The 17,549-nt window shown below is 42.1% G+C and overlaps 1 protein-coding gene across 1 annotated transcript in view; it reads left to right on the top strand.

Annotated features, from left to right (window-relative positions):
* Positions 1 to 1,348: 1,348 nt before the first annotated feature.
* The window catches only part of LOC141013795 (diacylglycerol kinase theta), a 19,884-nt gene continuing 3,683 nt past the window's right edge, over positions 1,349 to 17,549 (top strand). The window contains exons 1-15 of the mRNA XM_073487657.1: positions 1,349 to 2,489; positions 6,434 to 6,513; positions 7,845 to 7,944; positions 8,990 to 9,075; positions 10,240 to 10,365; positions 10,937 to 11,090; positions 12,127 to 12,195; positions 12,455 to 12,555; positions 14,132 to 14,346; positions 14,435 to 14,525; positions 14,995 to 15,049; positions 15,687 to 15,748; positions 16,206 to 16,356; positions 16,605 to 16,643; positions 17,362 to 17,477. Of these exons, the coding sequence (XP_073343758.1) occupies positions 2,264 to 2,489; positions 6,434 to 6,513; positions 7,845 to 7,944; positions 8,990 to 9,075; positions 10,240 to 10,365; positions 10,937 to 11,090; positions 12,127 to 12,195; positions 12,455 to 12,555; positions 14,132 to 14,346; positions 14,435 to 14,525; positions 14,995 to 15,049; positions 15,687 to 15,748; positions 16,206 to 16,356; positions 16,605 to 16,643; positions 17,362 to 17,477 (1,671 nt within the window). The 5' untranslated portion in view covers positions 1,349 to 2,263. The remainder of the gene's footprint in view (positions 2,490 to 6,433; positions 6,514 to 7,844; positions 7,945 to 8,989; positions 9,076 to 10,239; positions 10,366 to 10,936; positions 11,091 to 12,126; positions 12,196 to 12,454; positions 12,556 to 14,131; positions 14,347 to 14,434; positions 14,526 to 14,994; positions 15,050 to 15,686; positions 15,749 to 16,205; positions 16,357 to 16,604; positions 16,644 to 17,361; positions 17,478 to 17,549) is intronic.

Genomic DNA, 17,549 nt, shown 5'->3' with positions numbered 1-17,549 from the left:
TTTTACAGTTTGTGTTTTCTTCCCTCGTTCTTGTGAACAAAACACACACACAAAGACACATGTATTAAATTACTCAAAGCAACAACTTTTAAACTTTGTTTTAAATGTGAGTAAATCAAATCACACGTTAATTAACTTTTCATGTTTGACGTCTTGTGAAGCTAAAAACACGTCTTTAATCAGGTGACTATTAAGATGCACATGTTAAACTCAGGTTCACGTGTGACATTATAACATGTAAGAAAATTACGTTTTGTTTTTGTTTTTAAATTAAATAACAATAACTTAAAGGAGCATTGTGTAGTTTTGGTGAAGAAATGTAAATGAACAGATAAAGATCTTCAGTGACTGAAACAAAGAATATTTTAATTTCAACATTTTAATAATTCTCCTGCTCGACCTCTTCGCCTACTTTTGAAACTCATTTGCTAAACATGTTAGCCAATACGCTAGCTAGTAAACTAATAGCGAACAAATAATGCCTGGTAACTTAGCCTATTAGCTTGTTATCTTCAGCTATCAAACTTTAGCTTGTGGATTAACTATTAAGTAAACCTTAGCAAAGCAAACCTGTTAGCTAGCTAGCCTAATAAACTATTCGCAAGTGCAGTTTAGCTAGTGAGCAAATTAGCTTAGCAGACTAAACTAAAGACAGTAGCCTTAAGCTAAGCCTGTTAGCCAGCTAGGTTTAGGCTAAACTGTAACTAGTAAACTTAGCTTATTTGTTGGTGAACTAATGAGGCCGTAAACCAATTAGCTTTAAAGGAGCAGTCTGTAGTTTTAATGTAGAAATGTTCATGAGAAGAGAAAGATCTTCACAGACTGAAACAAACTGACCTTAAAGGAGCTTTACTGTGTTTATATGTGGCGGACCCTGCCACCTTTCTAGCTTCAAACAGTGTTGTGGGACCTTATTTTCCTCTGAGAACAGCTGGTTTATTCACTGATGGAAACACTTTGTATTATTAGCTCATTAATATTGTAAATATTAAAATTCAGAGTTTGAATTTCTTCTGCAAAACTACAAGATGCTCCTTTAATCATGTAAAGTCTAAATAAAGTTCATCACAACAACAAACACTGAGGAAGGAGTTGAGTAAACAAAACGAGGAAGGAAGGAAACAAAAGGAGGAAGCTGATGAGACAGAAGAACATGAATCATTCATTCATTTAATAAGAGTCAGCTCAGTGATGAGGAGGGAGGAGGGAAGGAAGGAAGGGAGGGAGGAAGGAGACGAGGAGAGGGGATGAAGGGGAGGGAGGAGGAGAAGGAGGAGGAGGAGTAAATCAGTGTTGGAGACTCTGACGCGGAAGAAGAATCAGCCTCTGAGGAGGAAGAAGAAACCCAAAATGAGAGCTTCCCCTCCGGCTCACTTCACACTTGTTGAATAACGTTGAGCTCCAGCAGCCCCGCGGAGATAAACGTCCCCCCCCCCCGGTCTGCGGAGTGTTTCTGCCGGGTGTGGAGCTGCTCGGTACGGACAGACGAGCCGCATCGTTACTGAAGCTTTTGACTGAAAATATCATCATTGATCGGTTTGACTTCAGATTGCCGCGGACACACTCAGCATCCAGCTTTCACCGGGTCAATATTTCATCTTTTATTCATCGAGCTTCCCGAGCGGGGAGCTCCGGAAACACGCCGAGCGCAGCGCCCTGTCCTCCGCGCGGCGCCGCTGGGTGGCACCGCTGTCTCCGGCGGAGGAGCTCTGATCTCGGCGTGGTGGACGATCTCTCCACCGTGAGGAGGACGACGTCGAGAGGCTTGAATACCGAGCTGCCTCGCCGGGACACCGACTCTGTGTTAGAGGAAGGCGGATGCATCAATATTTTAGGAGTTTGATTTTTAGCTTGTGAGGCGGGAAGCTTCAGCAGGCACGCCGGCCCAGCGCGCTCTCTGCCGGGCAGCACCGCTGGGTGGCACCGCTGGGTCCGGCCGGTGGGATGACTCTCCACCGGGGGTTAACGACGTCACATTTACCAGAAAACTAATCTCATTTGGATCACAAACTCGTGACCTGGCAGCCGACTCGGTATTTCTGGACCTGGTGATTAGCTTCTGAAGCGGGGGGAGCTCCAGCACTCACGCCGAGCACGGCGCCTGTTCGCCGGGCTGAGCCGCTGAGTCCGGCCCGGTGGGATGTCTCTTCAGTGGGAATCTTTACTAGAGATCCGGGCTTTTCTGCATCAGAAGTGAACCCAGTCGTACCGTGTTCTGTCGGTGAGTGTGTGTGTGTGTGTGTGTGTGGTCGGGTTGGAGGACATGGCCGACTCCGGCCGGGCCAGACCGGCGGACCCCGACGCTGCGGACGGCCGGACATCGAGCCCCCTGACGGTGAAGAAGAGGGCGCAGCAGTCCCCTGGTCTCCGGCCCAAGTACCAGGGCTCCGCACCGGGCCACTGCATCAGGAAAGTGACCCTGACCAAACCCACCTTCTGCCACAGCTGCAGCGACTTCATCTGGGGGCTGGTGGGCTTCCTGTGTGAAGGTAAGACACAGTGCAGCACGTGTATTATTTATTATCGATCATCAATCATTTATTGTAAAAACTGGAGCTCCTGCTCGAGTTAAGTGCTTGTGAGCTGCTGGTTCTCCCAGCGGGAACTGAACCAACAACCCTGGCTGTGGAGTTGCAGGTGCCCCTGAGCCAGGTGTGTTCGGTGTCTCCTCCCTCCTTCATGATGTACAGAGGGGATCTACACCTGGAGCAGGTCTTTGGACTGTGGAGGACTCTGTAAACTTCTGTTTGTTCTGGTTCAGTGGACCAGAATCAGTCTGAGTCCTGCAGCCAACAGACAGGACCGACATCCAACACATCACCTGCTGTCTTTGTTTTAGCTCTTTATCTTCGGTTTCATTTCTTTATTTCATCCTCTCTTCATTTTGTCTCCTTCCTTCTTTCCTTCCTTTCCTGTATGTTTCCCTCCCCTTTCCTCTCCTTCCCCCTTTTCTAGTTCTTCCCTTCCTAATCTTACTTTTCATTCTTTTTGTACCTTCCTACCTTCCTTTCCTACTCTTACCTTGTTGTTCCCTTCCCTTGTTTCCTTTGTCATTCCCTTTACATTTCCCTTCCTTTCCATCAATTTTCTGTCTTTCCTTTCCTTTCCTTCTACCTTTTACCCCCATTTCCTTTTTTCTCTTCTTCTTTCTTTCCATTCTTCCTTTTCACTCTCATTTCATTTCCTTTTCCCTTTTGTCTCCTTTCCTTCTCTTTTCTGAGGCTACTATTCCTCCTCTTTCCTTTCCTTTCCTACTCTTTGCATCCCATTTTATTTCCTCTTCATATCCTTCTTTTCCTCATCTGCCTTTTCCATTCATTCTTTCTTTGTATCTCCCTACCTTCCTTTCCTTTCCTTCTGTTTCCTTTCCTTTCTTTTCCTTTCTTTTCTTTTCCTTTCCCCTTTCCTTTCACTTCCTTCTCACTAAGCGATGACTTAATCATGAATTCAACAGGCGAACTGAAGAGCAGATCCAAGACCACACGCACACGCACACGCACACACACAAACACACACACACACTCACTCCACTCTGCCCAGTAACACACTGGTGTGTAAAGTGTCTGTTGCGCAATTGGAGCTGCAGTCAAGTCGTGATTTACTTCCTCTGGTTGGCATGGCAACAGGCGGTGTGTTTGTTTGTGTGAGCAGAGACATGACCATCATCATCATCATCATCATCATCATCATCATCATCATCATCATCATCACTGACAGCTGCAGATGCATTAAAAGCTGCAGCTGAACAACAAACGAGCAGATTACGTAACGTTTTCTTCTTTAAGCCGACACGAACCTGTGATGTCATCAAAGTGCTTCATCATAAAACACTAAATCTCTTTTTTAATCAACTCATTTATGTTTACAGAAGCTGAACACACACACACGATCATTACACTTTATTAGATTGAGTCCAACATTTCAATCCGTATTAATAATATTGTTTCCTGAGATCAACATGTGACGTCACTGACAATGAGTCTGAACCAGGAGCAGTCAGAACATCAGTGGTCGGACCTCTCAGAGGAAGTTCTGTGCTGATTTTACACCAACAGTCCAAAACAGCAAGATATTAAACTTAAAGTCACGTAAAAACAGACAAAAGCAGCAAATCTTACTTCACTTTTTTGCCTCATAAATTACTGTAAAGGAGCAGTTCATCCAAAACTAAAGTCCAGTCTTCATCTCCTCCTCCTGATGATATAAAGTCAGGTGAAGTCTCGTAGTCCACCAAACATTTCTGGAGCTTCACAGTAAAACAGAGTTGCAGCATTCTGCTAAACAACTGAAGTAGCTGGAGACTTGTTTTAAAACATCAGATGTCTCCATACAGCTCGTCTGCTGTGATCACAGTCTGCAGGAGAGAAGAGATCACAACCTGATCTGAGGAGACCATATTTACACCTTTATTAAGATGAAGTCTTCACTGGAGCTGCTGAGCTAACAGTGTTAGCATGCACCCCATCAGAAGTGGCTGCACGACGGTCTAAATAGCTTCTTTTTGCTTGTTTTGCAACTCTGTTTCACTGTGAAGCTCCAGAAATGTTTACAAAGATGTAAAATTGTCCGTCCCAATTTCCAAGAGACAAAGGTGACGTTTACAGATGTCTTGTTTTCATCAAGAGTCCAAAACAGTCAAATATTCAATTTAAACTGATGTAAAAACAGACAAAATCACTAAAATCATCAAACTGAAGAAGCTTCAACCAGTTTGGTCTAACCGATATTTTGCATCATCACAGGGTCACATTTCAAAATGACAGTTTAAACTATGCAGCTAACATTTGTTTCCATTGACGATTAATCTGTCGATTGTTTCCTCCATTCATTGATTAGCTGTTTGGACTATAAAATGTCAAATGGTGAAAAATGTCGATCAGTGTTTCGTCCTCACATGTCCTGTTTGTCTTCAGCTTACTGTCACAGAGCAAAGAAACCAGGAAACATTCACACTTAACAAACTGACATCAGCGTCTGTTAAACGGGTCGTTTTGTAAATGAAGTTCTGACTGTAAGTGTTCATGCAGGCAGCTCAGTCTCTGCTGAGTCACTGGTGTTAATCAGCATCCTTTTGTGAGACGTATTCACAGTTTGTTGGACAGGAAAAACCAGCTGATGTGTTGTGTAGACGATTTTGTTGTGTTGTGCAGACGATGGTGTTGTGTAGACGATGGTGTTGTGTTGTGTAGACGATGGTGTTGTGTAGAGCTGTTGATGAGCTCAGTGTGTGAAACTGTCCGGAGTGAACATGTGAGGTTCACCACAGTGTGACAGAAGAGACAGAAACACACCACAAACTGAGCGTCAGTTCAACAGGAGACGCAGCCACACCTTTAATTTAACTGACAAACGTCTCAAAAGCAACACGTTTTAACACATTTTAATCCAAAGTGGTTCTTTAACTCAGTTACATGATATTGCAGCACGTTTACCTCGAGCCCAGTGTTTATCTGAACTCTGCACAGTTTCCTCCTTTTGTCCAGATGAGAATAAAGATACTCTTTTTTTTTAAAAAAACAGCGATGATAAGAGATAAAACAGTTCCTCCTTTAAATGACTGAACTGTGAGCGTCTCTGTCTCAGCTTCAGATCATTTAATGTCACATCAGCTCTCAGTTATATGTCTCATGTGAAGATGTGATTACATTCAACAACAGAGGATCACTTTAGATACATCGTTAATTTATTATCACTCAGCAGTATGGGTGTTGTCTGTTGTTGTGTCCATTAAACACCTTTTGTAGGTAGAAACGTTCCATCAATCTACAACTCAACTAGAACACATTAGCTGGATATGTACATACATTTCAACATATTAGCCTACAGCAACAACTGACAACAGCTCTAAGCTAACTTCAGAAAAACTAATTTACCTCTTTGAGTCAAATCCAAGAATATGTGTTGAATTGTTTCTGTTAACGTCAGGGTGTAATTTGTCATCATTAGTCTTAATCTGTTTTCTCCATCTATACATCGAAATCCTCTGATTTTAATCCTCTGCTGTGAGTTGTTAATAAAGATGTAATAGAGAAAGTTCATTTTGTAGACTGTAAGTTGTAGATATTTAATTTTTTTCTTTGCTATTCAGCAGGTATGTGGTTTATTTGAGCTTCTGGTCGTCTCACAGTGAGTTGCTGTTGTAGGTTTCAGTCGGTGTGATGTGTTGTAATGTTCAGCTGGAGGTGACGATGATGTAATTCAGAACAACATGCAGATTGCAGAAGCTTTGTGGGTAAAACTGAGGTGGATGTTGACATCTGATAAGCACCATTCAGGTGGAATCCTTCTGCTTTTTGAATTTTTGTGCACATCTGTAAACCAACAGAACCGGGCCAGCTGGAGGTCAGCAGTGTTTGTTGGTGTGTGGGGAAATTGAACCTGTCAGTGTTGATGCCTTGCTCACTGGTCTCTCCCTCTCTGTCTTCCTCCTCAGTGTGTAACTTCATGTGTCACGAGAAATGTCTGAAGACGCTGCGCTCGGTTTGCTCCTGCATGACTCCATCTTCAGTCCGGGTGAGTAACAGACGGCCTCGCTGAAACTCAACACACCGGCAGGATGTTTATTGATCAGAACAGCACCGATCACTGAGCCTGACTGAGTGCTGCACCGATCAATACACCAGCAATCAACACAGACAGCTGCTGACAGAGTGGAGCTGTTTCCTCCTCACCTGTTCATCAGGGACGTGAGACAAACAGATCAGAGTACAGTTAATGTTGATATTAACAGTAGTACAATCTAAATACATGACTTTATAGGATTGAGAAATTAAAGATTAATCTGACAAAAATTGCAAATTAAATCAGTTTTTTTGTTGTTACTGGAAGGTTAGCATGAGGGCTAACCACCTGGGAATAATGCAGGAACACTCCCATCGTAGTCAGAGTTGTTTTTCCTGTTTTATCAAAGATCATCAGCTGATTGTTACAGAACTGGAAACAGTCAAAGCTTCAGGTGAGACGATGAAATCTAAGACGGGAAGTCCAGTGTGAGCCTCAGGTTGATGATGTTGAAGGTTTATCAGACACTAAATCTCTCGCAGCAGTGAAACAGTCACACTATGTTTTATTCCAAGACGATCACAAGCTAAAAGGTTTCATGTTATTCACTTTTCTTTAATCATAATTAGATTTTTCGACGAGAAGTTACTGAATCAGCTGATGTCGGTCTGAACACTGTCCTCTGTGTCCAACTTGTAAAAGCTAAAAAAATAAGGTTTTCATTTATACATTTTATGATCAGTAACTCTTTTCTTTACACAACTGATATTTTAGGATAAGTGGCTAATCAAGTCTCAGACTCGTTATGTTGTTGTTGTGTTCATGAGTTTGAAACCTTCACATCGTCTTTATGTTCTGATGTTTTGGAGAGAACCAGCTGCAGGCTCTCTGGGTCCAGAGGCTCCCGCCGCTTGATGTTAACGTGTCCTGCTGTTACATAACATGTCATGGTGTTGTTTCTCTAATGGTTCATGTTGCTGTCATATTCAGGCTTTACTCACAGCATTCACATCAAACTACAGTAATCCTCTGTGAGAGTTCAGACGAACAATAAAGTTATTTAAAAAAATAATATCTGTGACCATCTGCTGCTCTGAGTGTCGTCTGGAGAACAGAAGCATCAAGTGTTTTTATGCATTAATTGACTTTTAGATGTTTTTATTCAAAATATGAAAAATAAGAAGATCTGGTCCGTCAGTGCCGGAACAAAGTGCTCAGATCCTCTCAGTAAAAGTACAACAGTGTAAAAATACTCAAACACACGTGTTTTTATTTATACTTTACATCTTTCAACGTGTTTTGTCTTGTTTTTAACGTTTTGTTAACATCACTGCCCCCTGCAGGTTCCGGTGGCTCACTGCTTCGGCCCGGCGGGTCACAAGAAACGTTTCTGCTGCGTCTGCAGGAAGCAAACAGAGGGAAACACGGCGCTGCGCTGCGAAGGTCAGACCAGTTTCATCACCAGTTAATAAACCAGTTCAATCAGCAGCTGATGTGAAACATGAACATTGTTAACTGGAGTTTATTTTCCTTTTTGTCTGAGAACTTGAAGTTTCTTAGTCGTTGTTGTTGTTTAGAGGCAGTGAGAGAAAAATTTCATATAAAAATGTTTTACTCATAAAGTTGTTTTAATTAAAATGATGTGGTTATAAATGTTATTTCTTGGTTACAAACCAAAGACAGAAGTGAGGAAACAAGTTAATTAATAAGCACAATTTTTAAATGAATTGTACAAAGTTAAACAGCACAAAGAACAAAGTCGCGTTTCTTCTTCCAGATTCTGAACAAATAAAACTCTGTTGTTCGACGCTGAGAGAGAACATGTTGTTTTGTTTTGTGGCTAAAATGAACTTTATTTAAAAACGAAGATAAACCACAAAGATTGTGCAGCCACTTCTCTGATGACTGTCTGTGGTTTCACTGCTGCTCTCTGAGGGTTATAAATATATATATAAACAACTGCAGCAGGTTGGTGTAAATAAACATCAATTTGCATTTAATTTCCTCACAGTTTGCATAAAGTTTGCAAGTTTGAACACGTGTTCAAAGAGAAAACACAAAATAAACAAATCTACACAAGCCGGTAACAACAAAACAAAGGAGGGAGCTGTGTTTATGTACCGCACTTTAAACACACAGGTAACTCACCTTACAGTGACATCAAGTCATAAAAATCAATAAATATCAATGAAGATAAAATAAAAATAGGGTTTCAAAAAATGAGATAAAATGAAAAAAAACATTAAAAACAAAAATCGACTGGACCAGAAATACAGTTACAGCTGTAAGTTGTTGTGCAAGTAGAGAACTCAATCAATAAACAATCAATCAATAATGATTTATATGATCTATAGAGAAAACATTCAGTCAGGTTTTATCTGTAGTTAAATGTTGGAATATCTAAAATGTAAAAGCAGTAAATAAAGGAGACTGTAAACTTCCTGTTGTGACCTTTGACCTTTGACCTGTGTGTGTGTGTGTGTCTCAGTGTGTGAGCTGCACGTCCACGCTGACTGTGCTGCGTTCAGCTGTGCCGACTGCCGCAGGACTCACCTGGATGTCACTCTGGAGCAGGTGAGCGTTGCTTCATTTTGGGTTTTTTTGGGTGAACTGCTCCTTTAAATCTCCTCCATCAGCTGATGTCACTGCTGCAGCGCCACCAGCTGACAGACTGTAACTTCCTGTTTGCGCGACAGCGCCTGGCTGCACCTGTGCCTCTCCCCTCACACTGTTTACCTTCGCTCCCCACAGCTGTGACCTTTGACCTCTGCTGCTCTCGCCATGGTTACTTGTTCAGTGTGACTGATCAGCTGACACCTGCAGCCGTCACACACTCTTTAATCAAACATCTCCTGAGAGAGTGAGCTGAAGTGTTTGCGTATTGATCCGAGCCGATCGATCGGTCACAGTTGTTGATTACAACGAGCTGACGGTGCCGGTCCGACTGAGACCAGTTCAAATCAAAATGACCCACAGGAAACCAGCAGCAGACTGGGTCGGACTGGAGAGAAACCAGTCAGAGCTGACAGGAAGCACTCAGCCACATCCGATCAATGGCTTTGTCCCAATTCAGGGGCTGCATCCTTCCAAGGGCGCATTTGAAGGCCAATTACGTCACAACGCTGTGCGAAGGCTGTCCCAGTTTGAAGGCTCCTCCAAATGCAGCCTTCTTTTCCCTCTTTTTGGAGGACGCACCGCTACTATCCTTCGCTGCCTCCCATATCCCAAGATCCTTTGCACGTCCAAAACAGAAGAAAGAAAGAAGGAAAATGGCGACATCTGGTGACACAACCAGGAAATGCTCTGAAGGCTAGACGGTCCCATTTAACGACGGTGGACGCGGCTTTCGAAGTTCCGCAAAGGCTGCGCCCTTCGAAAGATGCAGCCCCTGAATTGAGACACAGCTAATACTTCCACAGTGTTCGTCCGTCTCTCAATACGGTCTGACTTCCTGTCTGTGGCTCGCTGGTTCCTACTGAAGACAAACAGGAGGAGCTATCAGGGGACTATTTTGAGCGGTGGATTGATCCACATTTGGTGCTCCTGTGTATATTTGTCGTGGAGCGTTTCAGCGTCGAGTCCTGACATAAAAAAATAAATAAACTGGACCTGAATATTCAGTTTGTGAACTGATCAGGTGTCTTCAGATGGAGGTGTGAAGAAAATAAATGTAATGTGATTCGTATCAGTGAATGTGACCAGTCAGTGTCACTCAGGATCTACTTTCTGTGGCTGCAGGATACATTTCACCACCACTGGAGGGAGGGTAACCTGGCGTCAGGGGCGAGGTGCGAGGTGTGTCGGCGGTCCTGCGGTTCCTCTGAGGTCCTGGCGGGGATGAGGTGTGAGTGGTGCGGCATCATGGTGAGAAGCAAATGGTACTCAAGTCATACTCGAGTAAAAGTAAAGATATGGTGTCTAAATATTACTTTGATAAAATGAAAGTCACCCATATGAAGAGTACTCGAGTAAAAGTCAGAGGTAAATATTGTACTTTTTACTCCACTACATTTGTCTGACAGCTTTAGTTACTAGTTACTTTGCAGATTACCTTCCTGTCCAGTGAAAACCACGTATCTGCAGATGTGTTGATGTTGAACTGACAGTGTTGTAAAAAGTACTCAACAGTCATACTCGAGTAAAAGTCTTAAAGTATCTGATGTTAAATGTACTTAAGTATCAAAAGTATGAGTAAAAGTAACTGATCCATATATTAACATGTATGTATAAACTATATACTGTGAGTCAGCTGATCATCACAATCAAAATGTGATACTTTGGCTCTGATGCAGCAATGTAATCTGTAAAGTAACTAGTAACTAAGGTCGTCAAATACATTTAGTTAAGTAAAAAGTACTTAGCCACCCTGACCAGCCTCTGACTCATTGATCACTGATCAGCTCTGTCCTCTGTGTGTCGTCCATCGTCTCTGCAGAGCCACGCGGCGTGTTACCTCAGCGTGCCACCAGAGTGCACTCTGGGACGTCTGCGCTGCATGCTGCTGCATCCGGCCTGCGTCCGCCTCGACTCCAGAAACTTCAGCAAGATGCACTGCTACCGCATCACAGAGAGCTGCAGCCAGGAGCTGGGTAAACACACACACACACACACACACACACACACACACACACACACACACAGAAACCACATCCTCTGTTCAGACTGCGTGTGAACACTCGGCTCGTTTCCCGACAGCTTCACTCAAAAGCAAAATTTTTTTTTTTTTCACAATTTCCTGATGTAAGTTATGAAAACTGTGTTTGTGAAGCAACAAAAAAACGTACATCACGTTTAATATCTGAAGTCTGCACAGAAATAAAACAACAGTCGGGTCACATGTAAAGTCGATGGAAGAAAAACCGCCTCACACAAGTTAATTAAACAAAAGCTGGTGGAAAAGAAAGTTTTATTGGTCGTCTGAGGGGAGATGATATTTTATTACACATTTTCTGATAATTTATGTCTAAATATGCAAATGAGGCTATCTAATTAAATGTGCACTAATTTGCAAAAATGTCCGGAACACAAATCTGAACTAAAATAAAAACCTAAATGTTTTTATTTGGATGTTTTCTTTCCACTCATCTGAAAGGCGACATTATATGGAAGCAAAAGAGCGACTCACGATAAAAAAGTGAAATCAACTGTTGAACAATCAGAAATAATCTGTGTGCACATGAATTTAACAATTAATGCAGAAAACTGTGACTTTTAAGTGTTTAAGAGATTCAAAAACATTGTTTTAAGGTTTTAACTGGACTTCGAACACTCGGTTAAACAATCCAAATATAAAAATCCTTTGAATAATGATGGAAAAAGACAGAAAAGAATAAGAAATTTAATTTACACAAACAGGACAAAGTCTCACTGCAATAAAAACGTCTTTTTCAAGTTAAAAAAAGAACAGTTATAATGAGAATAAATGCAACACACACGACAAACAGGCTGGAAACTGTCACACATGACACCTCAGCTTTAAAGTGGTCGTACGATACATACATGTGTTTGAGTTTTTTAACAGTCTTAAAACTAATTAGAAACATAAACTCAGTGTGTTTATTTCCTCAATCCTTCCTTTTAACATTTCCATTTGTCTGACTGACTGTTTCCTCCATGTTTGATCAGATAACTCAGATGACGTCGATCCGTCTGCTGCTGTGTCTAAAGATGCTCAGCCGGCTGCTCCAGAGTCAGGTCAGCTCCACCAAACTCTGTTTTTTTTTTCGCGACTTGTTCACACTCACAGAACTTTATTTAGGATTTCATCATCAGAGAGCCCAACAAACCCTCAGAGATCAGATCAACCTGATGATGAAACAAACACATGAAGTCTGGACAGAAAGATTTCAGACTGAAGGAAGTGTGTGTGTGTGTGTGTGTGTGTGTGTGTGTGTGTGTGTGTGTGTGTGTGTGTGTGTGTGTGTGTGTGTGTGTGTGTGTGTGTGTCCCACAGGAAAACAGTTTCTTAAGGTGTTTGACGGCGATGATGCCGTCAAGCGCGGCTTCTTCCGATTGGTCTCCATCCTTCGAGCCACGAGGAATGAGGAAGTGGTGGTGAGAGCTCCGCCCCCTTCTCTAAAACTACTACTGCTGTTTTTACTACTACTACAATACTACTGCTACTACTACACCTACTACTACTACTACTACTACAACTACTACTATTACTACTACTACTACTACTACTACTACTAGGCAAGGCAAGGCAAGGCATCTTTATTTATATAGCGCATTTCATACCAAGGCAACTCAATGTGCTTTACATAAAAAAGGAAGCATAAGACAAAATAAAAACAAACAAAACACTGAAAACAGAGTTAAAAGCAAGAGCAAATAAAAGTAAAATAAAAGAAAATAGATAAAGTTTTAAGTTCTCAGCTATAAGCACGTGAAAAGAGAAATGTTTTTAACCTGGATTTAAAAGTGCTTACAGTTGGGGCTGATCTCAGTTCTGCTGGTAGTTTGTTCCACTTGTGTGCAGCATAGCAGCTAAATGCTGCTTCACCATGTCTGGTCTGAACTCTGAGCTCCACTATCTGACCTGAGTCAGTAGATCTCAGAGCTCTACTGGGTTTGTACTCTACTAACATGTCATTCATGTATTCTGGACCTAAACCATTCAGTGATTTGTAAACCAGTAGCAGAACTTTAAAATCTATTCTGTAGCTGACTGGGAGCCAGTGTAAGGTCTTAAGAACCGGGGTGATGTGATCTGATCTCTTTGTTCTGGTTAAAACTCGAGCTGCAGCGTTCTGAATGAGCTGCAGGTGTTTGATGCTTTTTTGGGGGAGACCAGTCAGAAGACCGTTACAGTAGTCTAGTCTACTGGAGATAAAAGCATGAATCAGCTTCTCCTGATCAGTTTGGGACATAAAACCCTTAATTCTGGATATGTTCTTAAGTTGATAAAAGGCTGATTTGGTGACTGATTTGATATGGCTGTTGAAGGTCAGATCTGAGTCTATCAGCACGCCAAGGTTTCGGACTTGGTCTTTAGTTTCTAGAGACAGTGACTCAAGATGTTTACTGACAGCAACCCTCTTCTCTTTATTTCCAAAAACAATGATCTCAGTTTTTTCTTGATTTAACTGAAGGAAATTTTGGCTCATCCAATTTTTGACTTGCTCTAAACAGTGACATAATGACTCTATTGGACTGCAGTCATCTGGAGACAGTGCAAGATATATCTGTGTGTCATCTGCATAACTATGATAGTTGACATTAGAGTTCTGTAGAATTTGACTACTACTATTACTACTACTACAACTACTACTATTACTACTACTACAACTACTATTATTATTATTACTACTACTACTACTACTACCTACAGTATAAATGAGTTAACATGACATTAAATGCAGCAAATACAATATTAAAAATCAACATAGTTATTAATGAATGTATAAAATGTGAGTTCAATATAAATGTCTGTTTTGTATTAATCACCTTCTTTGTTTACTTTCCGATTTCATTCTCAGTCTATTTATTAATGTATTCATTTTAAATGTATGTATTATTTACCCTTGTTTATTTTCCCACATTGTTTTTTATGCCTGTTTGTCTCATTTCTTAACATTAATAACTCATAAACTCGTGGCTAACCCTGCAGTACCTCTGTTGTCTGCAGGAGGTGGCACTGAGGACCTTCTACCTCCCTGATGAACCTCAGGACTTCGAGCTGCACGAGATTGGCGGCCTGCAGCGTCTCCATAGCGACGACATCCTCAACCGTAACGGCGGTCCGGACAACAGGAGCTCCCTGAAGGACGGAGGGGACGCCTGGCTGCTGAGGGCCAAACCACGTGACGCTGAAGTCATCAAGGTGTACGCAGGCTGGCCCAGGTGAGACAGGAGGTCAAAGCTCTCAATGACCCGCCGTCCCTCTACCTGTAAACACTCCAGGTTAATGTCCTCACCTGCTGTGTTTCAGGTCGGGTGCAGCTTTCGTCTCCGTGTCCGTCTCTCAGAGCAGCACGGCAGCTTCTGTCCTCACTGAGGTCCTCAGTCAGCTCGACAGACAGGTACAGTTGTCCTCCACAGGTGGATCAGCTCAGACTGACATTCAGTTTAATCAGTAAAGAAACCAAAGTGTCAACAAGAAGAAGTCTTTAGGTACAAAAAACAGGTGAAGCTACACCTGTCTTATTGCTGAGGTGGATTTTGTTACATTTGGACAAAGATAGGCTAGCTGTTCCCACCTGCTTCCAGTCTTTATGCTAAGCTAAGCTAACAGCCTGAACATTGAACTCTCAGCGAGAAAGAGAATAAATATTTTCCAACATGTGAAAATATTTCTTTCAGCTTTTAATTTGATCTTTTAGAAAGAAGAAAGAAAATAATTGACGGATGATCAACAGTGAAAATAACTGACCTCATTTCAGATCTTCAAGATTTTATTTTTAATTTTCAAGTCAAACTGTTGAAAGTTGTCACAGACCAGAGTCTTGAGTTTGTGTCGGAGCTCCTGACGACGACTGTTTGTTGTTTCAGGCGGAAGACGCGTCCAGTTTCAGCCTGCTGGAGGTCTGCATGAGCAGCAAGCAAGGTGAGCCGTGACGTCAGGTATAGAGCACACACAGAAACACCAGAGACATCCTTTAAAACACTTTAATGTCTCAGCTTCTAACACCGTCAGGACTTGTAGAGAAAAGTGACCAAAGCTGCCACAGCTGCAGGTGAAGACGGAGAATTTGTAGTGGAATATAACAGAGTGACAACTGCAGTCACAAGATAAGAAATATCTGATGATGCTACAGCTAACTGATGCTATTCATTCATTTAGTCACATTTTACAGCATAACATGCTTGTTTTGTTCTTGTTTTGGGGAAATGTAATGAAAACTCTTTCAGACTGAAACATTATTAAACATCATTTATCAATTTTCAGGTCAGACATGTCGACTGTTCTCCGTATCATCTCTTTTATTGTAAACACAGCAGATATTGGCATGCTAACATTAGCTTTGTCAGTTAGCTACGCAACAGTTACAGCTGCAGTTAGTGGCTGTAAATATTCAGTAACAGCTGATCCCTACGTCAGAACCAATTCATGAGCTGTGAACACTGACGTTAGCATGAAGCTAAGTCTGAACTCAGGATCAGAAGGCTCTTTGTCTTTTCTCCCTTTTATTTTCTATATATTTTATCTTTTATTTGATCTGATCTCCATGTGTGTCCTGCAGTCCAGAGACAGACGCTGAGTCCTCAGGAGAAGATTCTGGAGAAGCTGCAGGAGATCAGGAAGGTAGGAGGAGATCAGCACAACACAGGCGACGACTCGTCTGACTTATACAAAGATGCTGAAACCGTCTTTATTCCACCACGTGAACACTGAACAGTTCCTCTCAACTTCTCAACCGTCTGAAAACACAAGTTTAATTTTATCTAAAGTTTTCTTGACAACATAAACTGACCCAACTTCGGTATTTTTACTGGGTATATTTTTAAACCTTCTTGAAGTTATTGTTTATCTGAAGTTTAACTTTTTGTCGCTGGTTTTTACGTTGTTATACTTAAGGTAGGTTTACGCTGTTAAATATAACGTGGTGTTGACTTTGACAAAGCTTTCTGCTGTGGAGGTGGAACATTATTATCCCTGATGGTTCAGTACCAGTATCAGCACCAGAGTCCAACCTTCAAACTCTGTTACTGAAATGACAAAAGAGGAATCTGTTCTAATCTTTGAGACGCTGGTTCTCCAGGTGTCTCTGCGTCAGATGAACCAAACTCGGTTCTACGTCGTGGAGAACAGGAACCGGGTGGTGCAGGTCCGCCTGCTGATCGGAGGACTGCCCCCCCTGCTGACCAGAGAGGAGTACGTCCAGCTGGTCGAGGAACATCTGACCATCAAGAGTGAGTCACAGCTGACGTCACCTCAGACTCTCTGCACCTCAGCGCTGCTTCAGTGATGAAGACCAAGATTTTACAAAACAAAACACATTTTCTGCCTCAATTAATAAATGAGGAGGAAACTAAAACTCTTTGGTTGGTTTGTCTGTAGATTTACTGAACGTCTGAGCTTCACTTCCTGTCTTCTTATTGAGGTCGTCTCACAGCAGGACTAACTCACCTCCCCTCCTCCCTCCTCCCTCTCTCTGCAGGTCACCTGGTCACCGTCAGCCACATCTACACCAGTCAAGGTGAGGCAGGTGTCATGTGTTGCTGATGTGTCTGGTGCTGAGATGAAATATTTAAAATCCAAACTGTCGTCTCTTCTGTCCCGAAGCCGCTCGGACAACATTTTTCATTTTCCTTTTTTCTTTCTCTACACTGAGATGTTGTTGTGACTGCAGGGTTCATACAGTTCAGCCTTATCTTCTATCTGAAGTTCAGATTTCTCCACAGATCTTTACGGCTCTAAAACTGTCCAATGTTCAATGAAACATGCGCATTCAGATCATAAAGACGAACTATGTGCTTCTCCCACACCTGAAGCTGATCACACCGACGTCTTTAAGGAAACCTACGTCACGTATCTCAAAAGAAGGAAGCAGCGCCTGGTGTTTGACCTGAAACAATGATCTAATAATTCAAGACACAGTTTGAGCAGCAGAATGATCTTTACTGCTTTCCTTTCTTATCCTTCAGTTACAGCAGTTGGTGGCTGCTGCTTATTTCAAACACAATCTTCATGTTTTCTGAACTCTTCATGTGTTTTGTTTGTAAAAATCTTCATTTGTAAAGTAACTACAGCTGTCAGATAAATGTAATAGAGTAAAAAGTACAGTATATCCCTCTGATGTCGTGGAGCAGAAGATGAAAGTGACACGAGAAGAAAATACTCAAAGTACAAGAACCTGAAATGTGTACTTAAACACAGTACTTGCGTACATGTACTCACTACTCGGTACTCTTCAGGTGCGGTGGCGTTGCAGATCTCGTGTTTCTCTGAGGCAGAGAGGATCTACATGTTGGCTAAAGACACGACGGTCAACAGCAAGACGCTCACTTCACTCGTCATCCCAGAGATCCAGGTAACTCACCTGGTGATGAACACAGTCTGCTGACAGACTGCAGATCAGTTCATGTATGAGATAAAGTAGAGA

The sequence above is a fragment of the Pagrus major genome, chromosome 18, assembly GCF_040436345.1.
Source record: "Pagrus major chromosome 18, Pma_NU_1.0".
NCBI lineage: Eukaryota > Metazoa > Chordata > Actinopteri > Spariformes > Sparidae > Pagrus > Pagrus major.
The sequence above is the reverse complement of the archived record's forward strand: the minus strand, read 5'-3'. Positions and strand labels throughout refer to the sequence as shown.